At 40.5% G+C, this 22,475-nt stretch overlaps 1 protein-coding gene across 4 annotated transcripts; it reads left to right on the forward strand.

The window, feature by feature from the left end:
• The first annotated feature begins 12,596 nt into the window (after positions 1-12,596).
• Positions 12,597-16,159, forward strand: LOC121779587 (flavonoid 3'-monooxygenase-like). Of its 4 annotated transcripts, none has more exons than XM_042176925.1 (4): positions 12,597-13,582; positions 13,665-14,665; positions 15,040-15,182; positions 15,267-16,159. In XM_042176925.1, exons 1-2 carry the CDS (start codon positions 12,680-12,682, stop codon positions 14,286-14,288), a joined length of 1,527 nt encoding a protein of 508 aa, XP_042032859.1. In that variant the 5' UTR covers positions 12,597-12,679; the 3' UTR covers positions 14,289-14,665; positions 15,040-15,182; positions 15,267-16,159. The 4 variants fall into 4 exon arrangements, with proteins under 4 accessions (XP_042032859.1, XP_042032860.1, XP_042032858.1 ...); XM_042176926.1 differs by having other exon boundaries at positions 15,270-16,159; XM_042176924.1 differs by lacking the exon at positions 15,040-15,182.
• Positions 16,160-22,475: the final 6,316 nt, after the last annotated feature.

Consider the following 22,475-nt stretch of genomic DNA (forward strand, 5'->3'; position numbering starts at 1 on the left):
TTACTGCATTAGTCTTAATCTCAATGATATTCAAACCTCATTGGGGGGGCAGAGCAAAAAACTCCGGCCTCCCAGTTCAGAACCATGGCCTATAAATTATATAGGCAACTTGAACCTTGTTGGCTCAATCCCACTTCAATCCCTCCAACTTTTATCGCCCAAGATGGGCGTGCAGTTCCTCAAGGAATTAGTGAGATATCGTAGTTGGGCATTGGCCAATTAGGAAATAGAGCTTATTTAATGGCAAAGCCCAATAAATAAAAATGGTTTAATTTATAGCTACAAGCCCAATAAATATTGAAGGAAGAATCAAATTCGAACTACTAGTTTGTATTTCTAAAATTTTGTAATTAATTTTCTTAAAAAAATAATTAAAAAAATATAAAAGAAATCCACAATCGGGACTGAAAACCCGATTTTTCGGGACTGGATACCCGAGTCGGGTATCTGGTTACCCAAAATCATTTTCGAATCGGGTATCGGGTATTAGATTTTGGGAAATTCGGGATCGGGTACTTGAAAATTTTGAATCGGGTATCCGCGGATACCCGATTTGACAGGCCTATATATGGGATCTTCTAGCTCTCTTGTTACTGAGTTCAGAGAGAGTATGATTAATATATTTGAGATGACAGGTTTGGGTTTGCTTAATTTGAAGGGGTTGGCAGCGGAAGCGTGCACGAAATCCGATCACATAAAATTGATCTATTTAGCAGATTATTTAGACAAATTCAATTCGCGTAATTATCACATGTATCATGCTCATAACTTGAATTAAAACATGCTTTAGCATATAAAAACCCTAAAACATGCTCACTATGGAATTAGCCAATTTACCTCGTTGATTCAATCAAGAATCAATTATGGCTTGCTCCGTCTCCATGTGAAGATCTTCAGTACTCGACCTCTGATCTTCTGACTGGTGACCCGGACTGTATACTGATATTTGTGTGGGCAAATCTCACCAGAATGCTAGGACTCGAATAATGAAGACAGAACTCAGCTCACGGAGGAAGCCATTTTCGAATTCTCTCTCTTTCTAGAGGGGGACGAAAATTCTAGCAATAATAATTATGTTTTTCTGTCTCCTTTATTCTCCTATTTATATTAAGTCGCATATTGGGCCCAGTCAGGGATCTAAGGAAGAATTTGGACATGGCCTCACCCAATTAACTTTTTACTAATTAAATTGAACCCACAATTTAATATAAGCTTATATTTACAAGCAACCACTACAGAAGTAATATTGCACTGCCTTTCCAAATCCGAAATTACAAGTATTCCGGGTTTCCTTTTATTTGTTTAATTCATTTCTCGCGTTTAAGATAGAAACATCAATTAATTAATTAATGTCTGCTATGAACATAATTAATTAACATATTTTATTCTCCAAGAGTCGACTTAGCAAGAAACTCTTATTTATTATTCATAGAGTAATTAAACTCCAACTAGCTAGGTTCCGAATAATAAAAACTTGTTTCGAGCTCCTCTTGTGGATGTTATCAAACGAGACTCTCCTCACGCACGATTTAACATAATAGCTATCCTAGCACCGCTAGACAATGATCACCACTACCCGATATACCTGGATCGTTGGGTGACGAAAAACCCGCACCTTTGGTAAGTCAAAGTAGTACATACTCAATATCGTATGCTTAATGCTAGCGTACATTGATTAAGAAATTAATTATCAAGACCTCGTCTTTCAGTAGATAGCATAAAGACTCGTCTTGCCGTTAAATCCATTCAGTGCTATACCACACCAACGTCATCATATTTCAATAAGGCTTAGAAATAATCGGACTGACATTGCAACCTTTCACGATAGGTAGTCTAGGTCTATCTGGGTTGTGAAATTCTTATTTTTCTTTGTTCAGAACTGACCGTGTACCTTAAATTGAGCACAACCCACAACCGGTCTACTAGAACAAGACTTAGACTTATGTTATGTTCGCTTATACATTTAAATATGCAATAAAGATCCATTAAATGCAAAACATAATAATATTATGACAAAAATAATCTGTTGCATTCATTGGAAAATAATTATTAGAGTTTTACAGTATTCAATCACTCGAAAGGTGATTTCTAGTATACAAACCCTAACAATCTCCCACTTATACTCAAAACAGCTTTCGAGTATACAAAACAGTGTGCACACGTCAAACAGTTTAATTCTTATTCATGTCTACTATAAGATATATCTAAAATAATTAAATTATTTAATTCTTAATAAGACATGAAAAATTAAATTCAAATTATTTCCGTGTTTAAGATTAGGAAGAGAAGATTTATTATTTAATGTATTCATACATATCTATCCTAATTAGGATTCTAGATATATAATTATTAGGAAACTGTTAAATTATTCTCATCCATATCATCTAGGAATAATATAATATTATTTATTTCCATAGATATAGATAATAATAAAAATATTCCTAAAATCTAGATAAATATTACGAAACTATTAAATTATTCTCATCCATATCATCTAGGAATAAAATAAAATTATTTATTTCCATAGATATAGATAATAATAAAAATATTCCTAATAATATTTTATTGATATCTTTTAATTAAATAATTAAATAATCATTAAAATAATTTTTCATCGTTATCTCATCGTACGAGGTTCGCACGAACGATGAACGACGAAAATCCGACGAGTTCTTCGTCGGACCACGACGCACGAAGCGTCTCGGCCAACGGCTCGTCAGGTGTCACCAGCGTCTCGGCCAGGAGCGTGCGCGGAGGCGCGGCTCCTCTCGGCCAGTGGCGAGCACCCGTCACGGCGTCTCGGCTCGTTGGGTGCCGACGCTTCTCGGCCAGGCGCACACGCGGTGGCGCGCGCCTCTCGGCCAGCGTCTTCATGCCCGTCTCGGACATACGAGCCATCGGGTGGCGCGAGCTCTCGGCCAGCGGCGCGCACGGTGGCGCGCCCGCTCTCGGCCAGCTCCGACCACCCTTCCTTCCGCCTAGGGTTCCAGCTCTCGGCGCCTGGTGTGTCGGTGGTTCTCAGACGAACCACCACTCCGTGCCAGCCTACTAGTCGGCCTTGGTGCGGGGGCCGCCTTGGGGTTGCGATCTCGGCCGGCGTCGAGCTCGAGCCCACACTCTTCTGCGCGTCGCCCCGTGATCGTGATCCCTCGGCTCCCACTCAATCGACAACCCTGTTTCACGATCACGCATGGTGCGATCTGTCTCGGCGCAAGCGCCAATGGATCGCACGTCTTGTACGATCGAGTAATTCAAGTTCTTTGATTCGATAGTTCTTGAGTTCATCATGCATAATTAATTAAACAAAACACCAAGAACATGCTTCGCAATCAAATAATACATGCATACATGAATTTCGCGAAATTTAAATCCAAATAATCAGAGCCAAAGACTGGCTCTGATACCAATTGAAGGGGTTGGCAGCGGAAGCGTGCACGAAATCCGATCACATAAAATTGATCTATTTAGCAGATTATATAGACAAATTCTATTCGCGTAATTATCACATGTATCATGCTCATAACTTGAATTAAAACATGCTTTAGCATATAAAATCCCTAAAACATGCTCAGTACGGAATTAGCCAATTTACCTCGTTGATTCAATCAAGAATCGATGATGGCTTGCTCCGTCTCCACGTGAAGATCTTCAGTACTCGACCTCTGATCTTCTGACTGGTGTCCCGGACTTAATATTGATATTTGTGTGGGCAAATCTCACCAGAATGCTAGGACTCGAATAATAAAGACAGAACTCAGTTCACGGAGGGAACAATTTTTGAATTCTCTCTCTTTCTAGAGGGGGACGAAAATTCTAGCGATAATAATTATGTTTTTCTGTCTCCTTTATTCTCCTATTTATATTAAGTCAAATATTGGGCCCAGTCAGGGATCTAAGGAAGAATTTGGACATGGCCTCACCCAATTAGCTTTTTACTAATTAAATTGAACCCACAATTTAATATAAGCTTATATTGGAATATTACAAGCAGCCACTACAGAAGTAATATTGCACTGCCTTTCCAAATCCGAAATTACAAGTATTCCGGGTTTCCTTTTATTTATTTAATTCATTTCCCGCGCTTAAGATAGAAACATCCATTAATTAATTAATGTCTGCTATGGACTTAATTAATTAACATATTTTATTCTCCAAGAGTGGACTAAGCAAGAAACTCTTATTTATTATTCATAGAGTAATTAAACTCTAACTAGCTAGGTTCCGAATAATAAAACCTTGTTTCGAGCTCCTCTTGTGGATGTTATCAAACTAGACTCTCCTCACGCACGATTCAACATAATAGCAATCCTAGCACCGCTAGACAATGATCACCACTACCCAATATACCTGGATCGTTGGGTGATGAAAAACCCGCACCTTTGGTAAGTTAAAGTAGTAGATACTCAATATCGTATGCTCAATGCTAACGTACATTGATTAAGAAATTAATTATCAAGACCTCGTCTTTCAGTAGATAGCTGATAAGTCGCATTCTAGGCCTTGGTTACTGGTCAGTATAATGTGCGTAATTGGAATATATCTGCAAAACAGTTGCTAAAGTGTGCAGGGAAAGTGTTCTAGCTAGTATGGGAATGTTCGGATAATTCAAGTGAAAAGGGCGTCAGTAGGGTGCAATACTGACCAGGATGCATGCCAAAAAGGCTCGAGATAGAGAAGAAGGATAGCTGGGAAAATCAGCCGCAAGCAAGGGGCAAAAGAGTCATTTCATGAAGAGAGTCTCCCCTAAAAATCAAGGGAGGCCTCCCTATAAAAGGAAGCCACTTGGAGAGAGAATCATCATCAATTAGTTCATCAACTCCTACGCTTAGTTAGAAATCTCTCTTCGGTAGATCAATCCCTTCAGCATTATCCTTCATATTCTCGTTCCTCGCCACAACCATGGTCACCTGAAGCTCATCAGTTCACCGGAGTTCCACATCCTCTCGTTCCAGTCAGCGTGTTTCGTAGTGTTAATAGTTTCATCGCCCGGAGTGGCAAAATAATCTTTACTTGCTTTCTTAGTTAATCGAACTTTGTTTTCTTACGTTGGATCTGTTGCGTTTTCAATACTTTCTGACTTTGAAGTACTGTGGTTAAGATCCGAACGTTTTTATGCTATGAAGTTGTTTCTGTGCATCGATTCCTGTTTGATTTTGTTTCTTTCTGCCTAGATAGCTTAGATCTAACTGCTTCGGTAATTTCAAGGCATTGCAAGCATATTTTCATTTCCGAATTGATAGATCTGAGTTCATGAGTTTATTTTGCTGTTAGATTCTAGATCTGAAATGGTTAAGTGTGAAAGCCTAGTTTAAGTGACTTCTGCCACCTTGCATGTCACCCAGTAAGCGTAATGTCAGTTTCGTTAGTTTAATCTTTTGATTTTGAGGTTAATTTGTTAGATCTGTGTTTTCGAAGTTGTTAATCTGCATTTCTTATCTACAATTCTGGGTTTGTTGATCTGATCTAATTTTTGTTGAAGAAGATAACATCCACATCTAAGTTTGGGACCACTTTTGCTTTTTAGTTACTTTATGCTTTTGGACTTTACTTCTCTCTACCTTTTCTGCTGGTACCCTACAGATCTGTCAGTCAAGTCACCTAACTACCACTTTTTCTCTGATATTCCGTTTAGCCTTTTATAGTAACCCCGTACCTCCCACATAATTTCTGAAACACAATGTCCCATACTCTCACGTACACAGCTGCTTATCAATCATCTCTCACACCTCCTAGTCAGTAGAGTACCACATTAATTTCCAGTCTAGTTAGAATCTCAACCCAAAGCGTGGTAGCTAACCAACCCTTCCAGAATATCACCACAATTACCAAAGCGCATTCATCTCTGTGGGATTCGACCCTTACGTCCACTATACTAGTCAGTAGAAGTGGGTTGAGGAATTATTGAAACCAGGTTCAGGCTTAGCTGGGACTTCCATCCTGATCAGTAGGATACATCCTTTGCTTGACCCGACACCTAACACAAACCTGCTCTTTCAATAGCATAAAGACTCGTCTTGCTGTTAGATCCATTCAGTGCTATCTGGGTTGTGAAATTCTTATTTTTCTTGGTTCAGAACTGACCGTGTACCTTAAATTGAGCGCAACCCACAACCGGTCTACTAGAACAAAGACTTAGACTTATGTTATATTCGCTTATACATTTAAATATGCAATAAACATCCATTAAATGTAAAACATAACAACATTATGACAAAAATAATCTGTTGCATTCATTGAAAAATAATTATTAGAGTTTTACTACTCAATCACTCGAAAGGTGATTTCTAGTATACAAACTCTAACATAATTATTTTCTTGGATTGGAAATTAAGCAAGGTGAAGATGGAGTGTTTGTCTTCCAGAAAAAATATGCTGAGGATATTCTCAAACGCTTCAACATGACGAATTGCAAAGTTGCAATTACTCCCATGAATATCAATGAAAAGTTGCAACTTCCTGATGGTACAGAGGAAGTTGATGCAGTAAGCTTTCAAAGTCTAGTTGGAGGTTTGATTTATTTAACGCATACGAGGCCCGATATCACCTTCGCAGTTGGTATGGTTTCCAGATTTATGCACAATCCAATACGGCAACATTTTGGAGCTGCGAAAAGGATTCTTCGCTAAGTAGCTAGAACACAAAGTTTTGGTATTTGGTACTCAAATGTTACTGAATTTGAGTTGGTTGGGTTCACAGACAGTGATTGGCAGGTTCTGTGGATGATAGACGAAGTACTTGAGGCTTTGTGTTCAATCTTGGGTCAGGAGTTGTTACGTAGGGCTCGAATAAGCAAGGAGTAACAGCGCTTTCGATGGCATAAGCAGAGTACGTGGTTGCTATCTCTTCAGCGTCAAGCAGCTTGGTTGAGAAGGTTGTTGGCGGATTTCGAGCAGGAGCAGAAGGAGGCTACTGGAATTTTCTGTGATAATTGATCAGCTATTGCGGTTGCAAAGAATCTAGTTATGCACGGAAGAACGAAGCACATCGATATTAAGTTTCACTTAATAAGAGATTTGATTATGGGTGGGTAGGTACGGTATACCTTACCGAAACCACCATACCGTATACCTTACCGTAAATTCGGTATGCGAAAAAATCATACCTTTATCTTACCAAAATTTTCGGTATACCGAACTTCGGTATACCTTATTTTCAGTATGGAGAATTTTCATACCGATATCGTACCTCATTTTCGGTATGCCGTACCAAAGTTTAGTATACCATACTTTTGCGGTATACCTTACTTTCAATATCAATAAAAATTGAATATTTGAGTTTTTAGAATACTATTTATATTTTATAGTAATTTAAATAATATACAGGGTATTAAATACTAGTATATTTTATTCGTATTATATTATATTTCACAATAAATTTTATAATTTTAAAATATATAAAATACTTTATATATTATTATATTCATATTTTACGGTATATACCTTAAATTACGGTATATACCGAATTTCGGTATGTCGCGGTATATAAAAATCCATACCTTTACCTTACCGAAATATTTCAGTAAGGTATCATACCGTACAGAAAATTCGGTATTTTTGGTATTTTTTTTATACGATAAGGCCGGTATTTCGACATTTCGGTATTTTTCCCTAGCCCTAGATTTGATTAATGGAGGGGTCATCTCTTTGAAGTTTTGCAGCAGCCTTGAGAACTTGACTGATATTTTCACCAAGTCATTGTCTTCGGAGAAGCACGTCAAGTTCAGAAATCTACTCGGAGTGTGCAATTATGAATCAAGGGGGAGTGTTGAATGAAGATTGTTGACTCATAATTGACAGCTCAAGCTTATCGTGACTTAGTCTTTGTTAGTTTTCAGCATTCCTATTTCTTAGCTAGTATGTTTAGATAGTGTTCCTTATTGTTTGTTATTTTTAGTTATGATATTTTGCATGTTGTGTTCTTAGAGGGCTTATAAATAAAACCTCATTTCAATGGAATAAAATAAGTCACTTTGAGCCATCTTGTGATATACATTTTGCATACAAATATTTCTTTCTTTTGTGTTGTCCACTCTCTAGTTCCAACATATTTGTGATGTGTATGCATATATGTGTGAATTATAATTATAGTGATTCTACCTGAATGGACAAGATTTGTTTATCAAATTATATTATAAATATCGCACCCTCTAATTAAAAATGATAGATATGCCACTGCCCATCGACCCTGCCAACCAAGCGGGTAATGGTGTATCATCTTCCTTGCAATTTGCAACTAATTTAACTCTGGATAGAGCTCATCTTAGTTTATTTCATATTTTATCCCAATATTATCTTACTGAACAATTTAATTTACAAATCCCACCCAAATATAAGTGAAATAGGCATCTCAGCAAAGTATAGTGCAGTTGTAGCACAAAACATGATATGGGTTAATTAATGCGATAGAATCTCGGTTGAAAATATCTGTTAAGCCAAACAAAGGACCACCGCTAACTAAATGTTACTCTTATTGCATGTGCCCCTGTCCCTGCTCGTGACAAACTAATTTGTCTCTTTATCATAAAAGTATATGCTAAATAGAAAGAAGATCGAACTTGAATCCTAACATTCACCCATCAAAAACCAAATTTACAGCCAAAACCTTCACACCTTTCATTTTTCCAAATGGAGAATGCTTGGATTCTTTTTTGCTTTGCTATATGCAGCTGCAGTAGCTTTCGTTGCAAAACTCATCACATGGTCCTGGGCCCCATACTCGGAGAATATACTTCTTCGAGCTCGATCTCTACAAGCAAGTAGTACGTGCCAACGAGAGGCAGAATTTCCTGTCTAACTAACGGCCCCTGGCAAGAGGATCACTACAAAAAAGAGTCCATTTTCGAGCAGCCTTGTGCTCGCAAATGACAGTAAAAAGTTAACAAGATTAAAAAATTTATTGATTGTTAAATATTTTCAACAAGTATTCTAGATATAATATGGATTATTTGTGATGTGTATGCATATATGTGTGAATTATAGTGATTCTAATCAATGGACAAGATTTGTTTATCAAATTATATCCATGTTCTCCTACATTGTGTAGTTGAGTACTTTTGTGTTTCAATTTCAATAGGCATTATGTATATTAATTGCATGGTGGTGCTGTTTATTTTTACTTGTAACTAGGAGGGCTAGGGCGGACATAGAAAATATCCTTAAATTTTTATGGGACGGGGGAGTATTATTTAACAATTTAATTTAGAAAACCCCATTTTCTAGGCCCAAATATAATCAACCAAGTATAGTAGTGCAGTCCAATCACAAAATATGGGATGGGTTATCCCAACATAATATATGCAATAGAATTTCTGTTGAAAATATGTCTTAATCTTAAAAAAGGACCACCACAAACAAAATGTTAGTACTATGTTCCTGCATGTGTCCCTGTCTCTGCTCGTCATATTTATCACAAAAGTACGCAAAATAGAAAGAAGATCGAGATTGATTTCTAACATAGAAAGAAGATCGAGATTGATTTCTAACATGTTTCACACTTTCACTCATCAATGGGAACGGTGGCTTGGCCTATGCTGTATCTCGGTTGAAAATATCTGTTAAGCCAAACAAAAAGGACCACCACTCTTATTGCATGTGACAAACTAATTTGTCTCTTTATCATAAAAGTAGAAACATTATATGCTAAATAGAAAGAAGATCGAACTTGAATCCTAAGGTCATCCACTACGCTGTCTTTATACCGTCCCTTAAATACTATTTGACCACTATTTGAGGGCTCCACTGTCCTTTTTTCCTCCATCCCTTAACTAAGGGACGAAACCTGCAACGCTCCGTCCCTTAACCGTCCCTTATTCCGTCCCTTAATTACTATTCATTCAATTTCATTTTTTATTTTTTTTTCTCAACCCAATTCAATTAAACAAACACACTTTATTAAAAACACACTTTATTAAAAAACACACAACATAAAAAAACACACAACTTAAAAACACACAACATAATTTAAAATACAAATTTAAAGAAAAATAAAAAAAAACTACTCCGCCGGCTAATCATCCTCCGGAGGCGGTCGAGGTTGAGGGGGAGTCGGAAGGCCAAGTTGTGCTGCCATATACACAATTCCGTTCCACCAGGCCGTGAATTGGGCGTACGAGAAGCGGGAAGTGTCCGCCATTGTGGCGGTCATGTACGCCACCATAAGTGTGTCCGAGCCTCCCCGCGAGCCCGATCCCGAGGCCGGCTGGCTTGATTCGCCTCGGCCCTTCCTTGCTCTAGCCGCTTTCGCCGCCTTCGTCCCTTGCGGCCGACAGCGCCCACTCGCGGATCCTCCAACATCGCCGACCGTACCCGCAAACTCCTAGGATTCAGCCTCAGGTTGGCTGATGCCCTCAGCGGTGTCACCACCAGATGAGTATTGGCCACTAGCCGTATGCTTCGTGCGCTTCGAGGTTGAGCCCAAGCTGGAGCGAAAACCGTCGGCCCACCGTTCCTCGTCGTTGACGGCCTGCCAAACATCAACAAATCTGAATTGATGACGTTCGTCCTGGTAGTAGGCGCGCAAAGCGGACGTCAAAATGTCGGTTGCCGTTGCGCCGCTTTGGTAGCGCACCTCTTCGGTCGAGTAGATGCCGCATAATTTTTTGACCTGTCGGTCGACTCGGTCAAAGTGAGAGTGGAGCATTTTAAATTTGAGCTTGCGGGAGCCTTTCTGCTTTATCTGGTGGTAGACCTCGCAGACCTTTTCCCAGAAACACTTCCGAGATTGTTGATTCCCGACGATGGGATCGTACGAGACGGTGATCCAGGCGTTGTACACCGCCAGCGTTTCGAGGTTGTTGTACGGATGCCGGCCTAGATCCTCTTCCTCTTCTTCCTCTTCCTCCTCGTCCTCGCCCGCCTGGGGTTGTACACCGCCTCGGCCACCTCCACCGCCTCGGCCACCTCCACTGCCTCGGCCTACTCCCGGCGTGGGATCAACGGGAAAATCCTCCCGGATCTGGGATAATCCCTGCGAATACCGCGGGGGCGGAGGGACGAACATATGCATCAAGGTCAAAATTGGGTGGTTGGTACCCCCCTGGCGTCGCCGAACCCTGGGTCCCCTGCGTTGACGAACCGGAACCGCCCAATGTGTTGATCATGGTCTCCCAATCGCCGAACGCGTTGAGATCCCACCCGCCGGAGCCGGAGCTGGAGCCGGAGCCGGAACCGCCGTAGTTGCCGTCGCCGGACATCTTGAGTTGTTATATGAAAATTTGAGAGAAAATTTAGATGATATGAAGAATAGATGTGTAGTTGTGTGTGAAATGAGGATGAGTTTAGGAGTATTTATAGAGTAAAAAAATTAATTAAAAATTAAAAAATTAAAAAAAAAACAAAAAAAGGGTATTATTACCATTACAAAAAAAAATTTCTTTTATTTTTTATTTTATTTTTATTTTATTTTTTTTAAAATTCGAATTTTAAAAAAAAAATATTTATTGCGTCAGCACGTGACGACGCCCCTCGCGGGCCGGCGAGTGGGCGTCACGCACGACGCCGGGTCGCGCCACGTTGCTTAGGCGCGTGGCGAGACAGCCCGTCTCGTGGCTCGACGGGACGCGACGCGGAACGGCGCGGGACAGGATGGCGAGCTGCAACGCGTCGCGCCGGGGTCCCGTCTCTCCGGGACGGGACGCGAGACGCCGGCGAGACGCGTAGTGGATGGTCTAACATGTTTCAAACATTCACTCACCCCTCAAAAAATAAATTTCACATCTTGGATTGTTTTTACTCACCACATGAAATGGCCAGACAGTTCCTAAGGGTGCATGATGTGAGTTTCGCGTATAGGCCCTCGCTTGCAGCTAGCAAATCTACCAGCTACAATTATAGAACGAGAGGCAGAATTTCCTGTCTCGCTCAAAGACCATTTGTCGACGGTGTGGAGGATATAATCTCAAGTATTTTAGTGACTCTAATCTGTTTTAAAATGAGAATTAATTAAGCACGTCTTTTACCAAATGAAGGGTTAAGAACTTTATGGAAGACTAATATGTTTGTTGAAATTTCTACTACTACTAAAAGCCAAACATACTTTTTCCACAATCCTACCATGCTAGTGCACAAAAAGTTATAGCAAAACATTTACGACTCTTTGCAATATGTTGACAAAAATTATGTACTTAATCAAGATTTAGTGGGATGAATCTCTAGTGATGAGGTTTTTTTTTCTCTAGTGATGAGGTTAGAAGTCCAAGTTCTGCCATAAATTAATTGTGTTGGGAAAATAGTGATAATTATCAAATTGTATACAGCACCACCATAACAATTCTTTTTTCTTATTTAAGTTATTTTTCCTTTAATACAAACACAGAAATTGAGTTGATATTTTTCTACAAATTCGAGCGCAACCATTCAAAACTCACCAAACATTTATTGCAATTATTATCACCACATTACAACCTTGATAACGAAAACATGTGATATATATATGATGCATTGCCTCAAAATAGTACAATAGGACTGCGACGAATTAAACGTTCTAGTGCATCAGTCCACGTCTATTCACGTGACATGTTTTATCGCTTTGTGTATAAACAAATTAAGTAAATCAATAGTATAAAAAATAGAAAGAAGGTCGAAGTTGAATCCTACCTAGCATGTTACTTATAAAGAAGCTTAATTTAATCTATATATACAGGTAAAATTTTCACCTTCAAAACAACAAATTCCACAGCCAAATGGATAGTTCTTGGATTCTTTTTGCCTTACTGTATGCAGTTCTAATAGCCTTTGCCTCAAAACTAATCCTAACCAAACCAAATCGAAAAATCCCACCAGGTCCAAAACCATGGCCTATCATAGGCAACTTGAACCTTATTGGTCCAATCCCACATCAATCCTTTCACCTCTTATCCCAAAAATACGGCGAAATTATGCAGCTCAAGTTCGGAAAATATCCGGTTGTGGTTGCATCATCCCCAGAGATGGCCAGACAGTTTCTGAGGGTGCATGATGCGAGCTTCGCGTCTAGGCCCTCGCTTGCAGCTGGCAAATATACCAGCTACAATTACAAGGACCTAGTATGGGCCCCACATGGCCCATACTGGCGCCAGACTCGGAGAATATACTTCTTCGAAGTCTTAAGCCCTAAGAAACTCGATCTCTACAAGCAAGTACGTGCCAACGAGAGGCAGAATTTCCTGTCAAACTTACGGGCCCTGGCAGGTAAGCCTATCATGCTCAAAGACCACTTGTCGCGCTATAGTTTGTCCACGGTGTGGAAGATAATATCAAAAGATGAGTATTTTAGTGACTCTAATGGAGGAAACTCTGTTTTAAATATGGATGAATTGCATGAGATGGTTGATGAGTGGTTTTGGCTTTCTGGTGTTTTTAACATTGGAGATTGGATTCCATGGCTGAGTCCATTTGATTTGCAAGGATATGTCAAGAAAATGAAGGCTTTGAACAAGAAAATGGATAAGTTTTACAATTATGTGATTGATGATCATTTAGCTAGAAGAGTTAAAGACAAAGACGAAATTACCCCTAGGGATTTTGTGGATACTTTGTTGCAAATGGCTGAGGATGGTAAGGTTGAAGTTGAGCTCACTAGGGATTGTGTCAAGGCATTAATACAGGTACAGTAATTTTGATTTAAATTATTAACTTTGCCCTATTTTTAATTAGGTGAAATTTTGAATAGTTTTGTTATAATTGTAGAACTTGATTGTGGGATCCATGGATACGTCTGCCACGACAATCGAATGGGCTATACACGAAACTATCAGACATCCGCGCATAATTGAGAAGGCAAAAGCAGAGCTGGACAAAGTGATCGGAAGAGAGAGATGGGTGGGAGAGGACGACTTCTCTCAATTGCCTTACTTGGATGCCATTTTGACCGAGACGTTCCGGCTCCACCCGTTGGCCACATTGTTAGCCCCCCATTATGCGATTCAAGATTGTAACGTTGTAGGCTACAACATATCAAAGGGGACGACAGTTTTTGTCAATGTGTGGAGCATAGGCAGGGATCCCGGGGTGTGGGACTCCCCAGATGAGTTCTTGCCAGAGAGGTTTCTAGGGAAGGAAACTGATTTGTTGGGGAGCAACTTCGCGTTGCTCCCCTTTGGCTCTGGCAGGCGGATATGCCCCGGATATAACCTCGGACTAAAGGTTGTTCGAACAATGTTGGCTAATTTGTTGCATGGATTCGACCTCAAATTGGTCGATGGAATGAAGCCTGAAGATGTGTCTCTCGAAGAGGCGTATGGACTCACCACACATCCTAAGCATCGACTCTCCCTGGTCATGGAACCTACTTTGCCATTGCATCTCTATTAGATTATGTTATACTACTATTTCTCAATAATCACATTAAGAAATGGATGAGTTCATGAGCTCGTGGTTAATTTTCTAGCTTTTAGTATGTCCTATCTTTGTATGTGTGATGACTGAAATTGCTTGAAAAATAGTGTGTGATTATCTATTGTTTTGCTATTTCAGTTGAAACTGAGCCTATTGGTTTACCAAAAAATTGTTCTTGTTTGGTTGGAAAATTAATTGTATTTTGTTCGATTTCTGGCAGACGCGCAAGGGGGGTAGAGATGGAGTCAGGCGGCGTTGGGGGTAGAGATGACAATCGAGTCCGTTTACTCAAATCTACTCATGTTGCTGATTAATCGAATGCGAGCTAATGGGGTGACATGTGCACTAAAGTTGTAAGTAAAGACTAAGAGCATCTACAACCCCGACCCGCATTCAGGCCCCAAATCCCCTCCACGTCATCATTCCCCTAAATTTGAGTCACAGGCCGCAACTCCTCTAACCCTGCCGGCCTCATTCCAGGCCACAACTATTAAATTGCATTATTCACAACTTTAACATATTTTACTCGTAAAAATTAAAAATGTTGAACAATTATAACACGAGAAATTCATTTTTAATTCAAAAATTATAAACTAAAATCTATACTACTTAAAAGTGACAGTTGGTTGAAATTACTCTAACACCCTTTTTGGAGGGAAAATGAGATGTTGATGTGTAATGTTTGTATTTACTTATGTTTTTATAATTGTTGTTGCATGTGACACAGAGAGATCGAGAGAGTGAAAAAGAGGGAGGGGGACAGATTAGAGAAACGAGAGAGGGAGACAAATATCATTGGGCAAAAATAAGTAGATTGGGAAAAAATTGGTCTAATGAAATGATAGCTTCCCAAAGAAGATTAACACTTATGTAAACACACTTACACACCATTAACTGAATCTGCATTCTTTTGGTACAGATTTCTGATTTTTTTTATCTTAATTTTGATTGCAGCAGTGAAAAGCTCTTGGAATCCGGCGACAGCTCCGACGATGGATGACGAGCGCGGCAAGGCGAGGGAGAAGGGGTGGTGGCGGCAAGGCGGCGGTTGGCCGAGAAAAAATGAGGGATCCAGTGCGAGAGAGATGGGGAGGAAAGGTGAGAAGAGGAAGTAGAGAGAGAAGTACTGCAACGGTCTCCCTTTTATGGCATCTCTAGCCGCCACTTCAAAGATTCGATCTTTACCGACGACAACGACAGCATGGCGGCAAATGTGTGAAACGAGAGACTGGGCCGGGTGAGGCGGCGGGCGTGGCGACTGAAGCAGAGCAACGCCGCGGGTAAGGAAGGCGCGGCGGGACGAGTGGAGAGGCGGTGTGGAAGGAGAGCCGGCGAAGAAGAAGGAGCGGTGTTCTGGCGGGAGATGATTTCCGCCGCCGATTGGGAGGAGGGAGGGAGAGACTTGAGAGAGATGGAAGCGTGTATGTTGCTTTAGGGTTTTATTAATTCAATGTATTATGTACTCCCTCCGTCCCGCACTACTCGCACGTTTCATTTTCGGCACGGAGATTAAGGAATGAGTGTATAGCAAAGTCAAATATTACGGCTGTAGGTGAAAATTTTTACTAAAAATGGAAATAGTGCAAATAACTTGGGACGCCCAGAAAGGAAATAAGTGCAAGTAGTCCGGGACGGAGGGAGTATATTGTTTGGGCTTTAGTTTAATATTTAGTAGGCTTTTAAGGTGTTGGATTTTGGAGTATAATTTGGATTTGAAGTAATGGTAGTATAAAATTATGCACTAAATTTATAGTATTGGACAGCCTTTTTAATTAAATAGAATTTTACTTTGAATGTTGTACTTTGTTAATTTTTATTTTAAAGAAAGTTTTATATTTTAAATTTTATATTTAATTCACTAAAATATTTTTTTATTTATCTAATATATTGTTATTGTACATTTCTTAGTCAATTACTCCTATCTGATTTCTACTCTTTCATCTTTACTCACGCATATTTTCTTCATTTGTATATCTTATTCTAACTAATTCATATATGCTTCAATTTGGTGATGAAGCTTCAAAATTTAACAAATTTTCTTCGTGGGTTGCATCTATTGGTAATGGTGTTATTGGTGGTCCAAACAATGGTGAAGCGAATTTCATTTTCCATGGGATAGAGGGAGAATTAAATTGTGTGAGGAATATGAATTTTTCTTTTTAGATTAGGACAAAGGATCATGCTTCTTTTTAATTATTTACAATTTGCAATTATTATTTTAATTAGTTCTTATTTGTAAATATATTTTTATATTTATTTACTCTATATACTTTATTTTAAGTTAATATATCTTTATTATTTAAAAATCTTTTGTACTGTGCATAGTACTATGTGTTAACACTAAGTTTAAAAAAAATTGACCACAATGAGAAAACTATAAATTATAAATTTCATTTTTAATTCTACCGTGTCTATTTAATTTTAGAGGAGTTTTGTGTGGAAATTTTGATTGAGAAAATCAAAATGAGATCTCAAATCTCCAATTCCCAATATAAAATTATAATTATACTCCCAATTCCCAACATAAAAAGAAACGCTCCTCTCCCTCTTCGTCATCTACCTCTCCGGCTCTCCCTCTTCCTCCTCTTCATTTCTTCTTCCATTTTTCCTCCTCCTCCGGCAAAAAAAAAGGAGGGGACTTCCGGCCCGGCCCGGCCCGCAAGACATCCAACGCCGAGCCGGGACTCTAGAATTGCGGCACAGGCACGCCTAACGCAGCGACGGACCGGACCCGAGGCTCGGCCCCGGGACGCGACTGCGTCACCGGGACCGTCCCAGGCCGGAAATTGGGGGAATTTAACGCGGGGGGCTCGGCCCGCGGAGTTATGGATGCTCTAAAGAAGGTGTGGATAAAAATAAGAAAATTGTGTAAAAAGTGATTAAGAAATAAGTATGCACTAATTTTTGGGGATACCTTACACGACAAACCGTGCACTATTTTGTAGGAGGCTATACGAGGAGCCAACCGCACCTCCATGCTATCCCAATGGTTCTTACTGTTATTTCGGTTGTTCTTACTGTGAAGATTAAGTGATGAATCACTGCAATCAAGCTACTGTTTCAACACAAAAGGATCGAGCATGCTGAGACGCTTCAGCAGCCATTAGATCGCGAGCTTAGGGTCGGATTAAATCATGACCGTTCGATTCATTTCGACCGTTAGTTAGAAATAGTTTAAATAGCCGATTAGTTTCTTTTTCTGTTAGTTTTAGCTCGTGTGTTAGCTTTTCATTTTCTCCAGTCTTCAATAAGATTTCTTTCACAAATTCTTTCTTGTTTCTTCTCCGATCAAACACACACATATTCTCGCAAATACATCTCAATCTTAACAAATGGCGCCGTCTGTGGGAACTGCGATTTGAGAATCGATTCAATTCTTGCGAAAGGAAGCGGATCTGCGACAGAGATGGCAACAAGGTTTGAGGCCGAAAAATTTACCGGCAAAAACGATTTTGCCCTGTTGAAGATGAAGATGAGGGCTATGCTTACCCAGCAAGGTCTTGTGTCCGCTTTGACGCCCAAAGAAAAGGAGGCAGAGGGCAAAGATCTTGATGAAAAAGCGATTCAGCAACGCGCGGAGGTTGAGGCGAAGGCGTATAGCACGATCGTTCTTTGCCTTGGGGATAAAGTACTCCGAGAGATTGCGAGGGAGAAAACGGCTGCAGGTATAATGGCTAAACTGGAAGACTTGTATCTTACTAAATCGCTTGCAAATAGGCTGATTATGAAGCAGCGATTGTACTCCTATAAGTTCTTGGAGGGAAAAGGGGTTTTGGAGCAGTTGGAGGATTTTAATAAGGCAATTGACGATCTGGAAAATATAGATGTGTTGATTGGGGATGAGGATAAAGCGATTCTGTTGTTGAATGCGCTCCCGTCCAATTATGATCAGCTCCGGGATGCTATATTGTATGGGAGGGAGAAGACTGTGAGTTTTCTGGAGGTGCAGGCTGCCTTGAGATCAAAGGAGCTGCAACATGTTGAGATAAAGCCAGGAACCCCAGTCAATGAAAGCTTGAATGTGAAGAAATTCAAGGGCAAGAAACCATACAAGAAGTATAGTGATACTCCTAAGCTGACTCCGAATGAACAAAAGGAGACAAGATCTTGCCATTGGTGCAAGAAACCCGGCCACCTCAAGAAAGATTGTTTTGCTTGGAAGAAGAAACAGCAAGAAGGTGGGGGAAGGGTTGTGAATTCCATCGAAGAAGTGGATGATGGTGAGCTTCCAGTAGCATTGAATGTTGCAGACAAGAAGGAGAATGGTTCTTGGATTATGGACTCGGGTTGTAGCTTCCATATGAGTCATAATCAGTCATGGTTTGAGGAGCTGAAGGAAGCTTCAGGATCTGTTGTCCTAGGGAATAATCAGGTGTGCTCAATCAAGGGGATTGGGACAATCAGACTGAAAGTTCGGAAGGGATGTGACATACTACTCAACTCAGTCAGATACATACCAGAAATTAAAAGAAACTTGATATCTCTGGGATCCCTTGAGAAGAAGGGATGTAAGTTTGAATCTGAAGCTGGGATCATGACTATCAGTAAATCTGGGAAGATATTGATGAGGGCAGAGAGGAAAGGGAACCTATACTACATGACAGCAACTGTGGAGAGGTGTATTGTGGGGGAGGCATATGTTCTTGTTGCTGAAAACTTGAAGACTTGGCATTCCAGGCTTGGACATCCAGCTATTGGGACTGTAAAGGAGCTAGTTAAAAGAGGGCTTGTGCAGTGTACTGAAACTCCAGGTGATGACTCATTGAAATGTGAAGATTGCATGCTGGGGAAAGCCAAGAAGCTGAGTTACCCGAAGGCTATCCACACCTCCACAAAGCCATTGGATTATGCTCACAGTGACTTGTGGGGACCTGCTCAGGTAAAATCAATTGGTGGTGGAAGATATTACATGAGCATCATTGATGATTACTCAAGAAAGATATGGATCTTCATATTAAAGGAAAAGTCAGAGGCCTTCATGAAATTCAAAGAATGGTGCATTTCTGTGGAGGCTGAAAAGAGCTCAATCTTGGGCTGCTTGAGGACAGATAATGGCCTGGAGTATTTATCAAGGTAATTTGATGACTTCTGTAAATCGAGGGGAATTAAACGGCACAGGACAGTCCCTCAAAATCCACAACAAAATGGTGTGGCAGAAAGAGCAAACCGCACCATTTTGGAGAGAGTAAGGTGTATGTTGTCTGCTGCTGGTTTGGAGAAGAAATTTTGGGCAGAAGCAGCCTCTACAGCAGTTGTGTTGATGAATAAGTGCCCTACATCAAGCCTAGATGGAGATATACCTGATAATAGGTGGTATGGCAGAGAAAGTAGCTATGCAAATCTAAAGACTTTTGGCTGCAAGGCTTTTGCTCATATTAGGCAGGGAAAACTTGAGCCAAGAGCCATAAAGTGCATCATGTTGGGCTATCAACCAGGTGTAAAGGGTTATAGGCTCTGGAGTATTGAGCCAGGAAAAGGAAAAATCATTGTGTCCAGGGATGTGGTTTTCTGGGAGACTGATATGCCATTTAAAGGGAAAACTGATGCAGTGATGTCTGAAGAGCTGGATGATTCTGGGGTTGCTGGTGTTGAGGTGGAGCATCAGAAGGCTCAAGAAAATTCAGAAAAGGTTGAAGCTGATGCAGATAATAGTCCACAATCACCTGCAGGCAATGACTTGCAATCACAGTGATAAGTCGCATTCTAGGCCTTGGTTACTGGTCAGTATAAGGTGCTTTATTGGATAATATCTGCAAAATAGTTGTTAAAGTGTGCAGGTTGAAGTACTAAATCAGGAGGGAAGGTTCAGAAGGAATTCGAGTGAAAAAGTTGCGAAGAGTGTGCAAACTGATCAGTATGAGCAGAAAATACGCAAACTGGTCAGGATGGATGCTACAGAACTGGACACGAGAAGGAAGGACTTGCTTGGAATAATCACCTATCTAAAGAAGGACAAAATTGTCATTCCACATGAAGAGAAAGCCCTAGAAATTATGGCAAGCCACCCTATAAATAGGAGCTGAACATAAAGAAAAGGGGGAATCGACACACCACTTCACTTAGGACTTATCATCACTACTACATTACTTTTGAGGAGAATAGCTCCACTAGCTTTTAGTTCCATCTAAATCCAGCAGCCTGACTTGAAGATTCCGGCCACCTGCCGGCCAGGAGCATCATGCCTGATTCTTTCCAGCCGCCGTATTTCCAGAAATTCCTCCAGTTTCAGTTTCCGATGAGCCAAACAATCTTTTACTTGCTTTGTTTTTAAGATTTCTTAGTTTAAGTACTTGTTTTTGCTTGCCTTTGATTTGGATTCCAGTAGCTACTTAGTCGGAATATCTTTTGGGTGATAATCTTGAATGCAATGAAGTTTATTGTGGTTTTATTTTATGTTTCAGCTTGCTTATTATTTCTTTCTGCCTAGTAACTAGATCTGGTAGTTTTACGTTGATTTTTGTTGTTTAAGTGCTTGAATCTGCTTTGCTTAGTTAGATCAAGGTTTTCTTAGAGTGTTTACAGGTTTTAATCGGGTTAAGGTCCTCAAAAATGCATGAGAATCGTTTCTGCTTGCTTCTGTCACCTTGTCCCGCTGACCAGTTTGCGTAGATCTCAGTTTTCTTAGCTTTCGTTCTCGATTTCAGGTTAAATATTGCATTTTCGAATTTTCAAGCTTGATCATTCATCAATGGAGTTTTTTTAGATCTTGTTGTTTAGCTTGGTGAAGAAGATAATGTCACAATCAAAGAGTGGGACCACTTGTGTTGCTTTTGTTGCTTTTTTGCTTTTGTACTTGCACTTTTTCAGCTTTTCTGCACACCCAGGAGGCAGTCTGCCAGCATGTCCTTTGATTCTGTTTACCTTTTGTCTAGTCATTTTTAGTAAGTTTTGTCTAGTAGCTTCTCAAATACACACTCGTACCCTAATTTACACACGCACGTTAATTTCTCTTAGCACGCAGCATTTAGAGCCCACCCTGACCTACTGGTCAGGAGGGGTATAGGTTCCATTTCATTTTCCGACTAGGTAAAACTCAACCCCAAAAAGCGTGGTAGCTAACCAACCGCTCCCAGAATGTCATCGCAAGTGTATCTCGCCTACATCCATCTCTGTGGGATTCGACCCTTACTCCACTATACTAGCCAGTAGAAGTGGGTTGAGGTATTTTTTTGTTGATAGGGAAGATAGACACAGACCCAACGACACAGCTAGGTCTAGGTACCCTCCTGGCCAGCTGACACACACACACAGAGTCATAGTCTCATCTTTTCCCTCCTATCAAATGGCGCCGTTGTCGGGGATGGATGGCGTTTTTGCATACATTTGTTGCATGACACTTTGGTGTACATATAGTTAATTATTTTTCTTTTCTTTTGTTTATTAGTTTATGAGGAGTTTTGTTAAGAATTTTGGTGTAAATATTGTAGATAAACTTTTCTTTATTTTTTGTGTTCCGCAGTTAAATGAAACTGAGTCCAACTGGCCAAAGGAAGAAGGGGTGAATCCAGTCACCACTCATTCAGAATTAACCGCTGCCTTGCCTGTTGACTTGGATGCGAGCGAAGAGGAGGATCGCGGCACAGCCATCAAGAGTGAACCGGAATCAATATCCGCAGCTGAAGATGAGAAAGCCAACATGGCTGACGACCAGGAAGATGATCCCGAGATAAGCTCATTGTACGCCCACTTGGATGGTGAACCACCGCAAGCAATCGTCATGACCCTAGGACAAGAAGCAGTCTACGTGAAGCCTCGTATTATGGCCGTCCTGCCTGTGTTCTTGGGGAGGAGTTGTGACAACCCATACGAGTTCTTGCATGAATTTTGCAAAATCTGCAAGGCTCAAAAGCGGCCAGCGGGGTCGAGCGAAAATGATTACAGACTGAAGGCCCTTCCCCTTGCCCTTAAAGGGGAGGCGAATACTTGGTTCAAGAGGCTGCCACCAAATTGTATCAGAACCTGGTCTGACTTCAAGATGATGTTCTTGGATCAGTTCTTCCCAGCGGCCAGGACAAGCGCACTAAGAGAAAAAATTCGAGGAGTTACACAAAGTTATGATGAGACCCTTACTCAGTACTGGTCAAGATACATGGGTCTGTTGGATGCGTGTCCGAACCATCGCATGACGGATATTGAGATACACCATACCTTCTATGAGGGGAT

This window comes from Salvia splendens, chromosome 19 (genome assembly GCF_004379255.2).
Source record: "Salvia splendens isolate huo1 chromosome 19, SspV2, whole genome shotgun sequence".
In the NCBI taxonomy this organism is placed as follows: domain Eukaryota; kingdom Viridiplantae; phylum Streptophyta; class Magnoliopsida; order Lamiales; family Lamiaceae; genus Salvia; species Salvia splendens.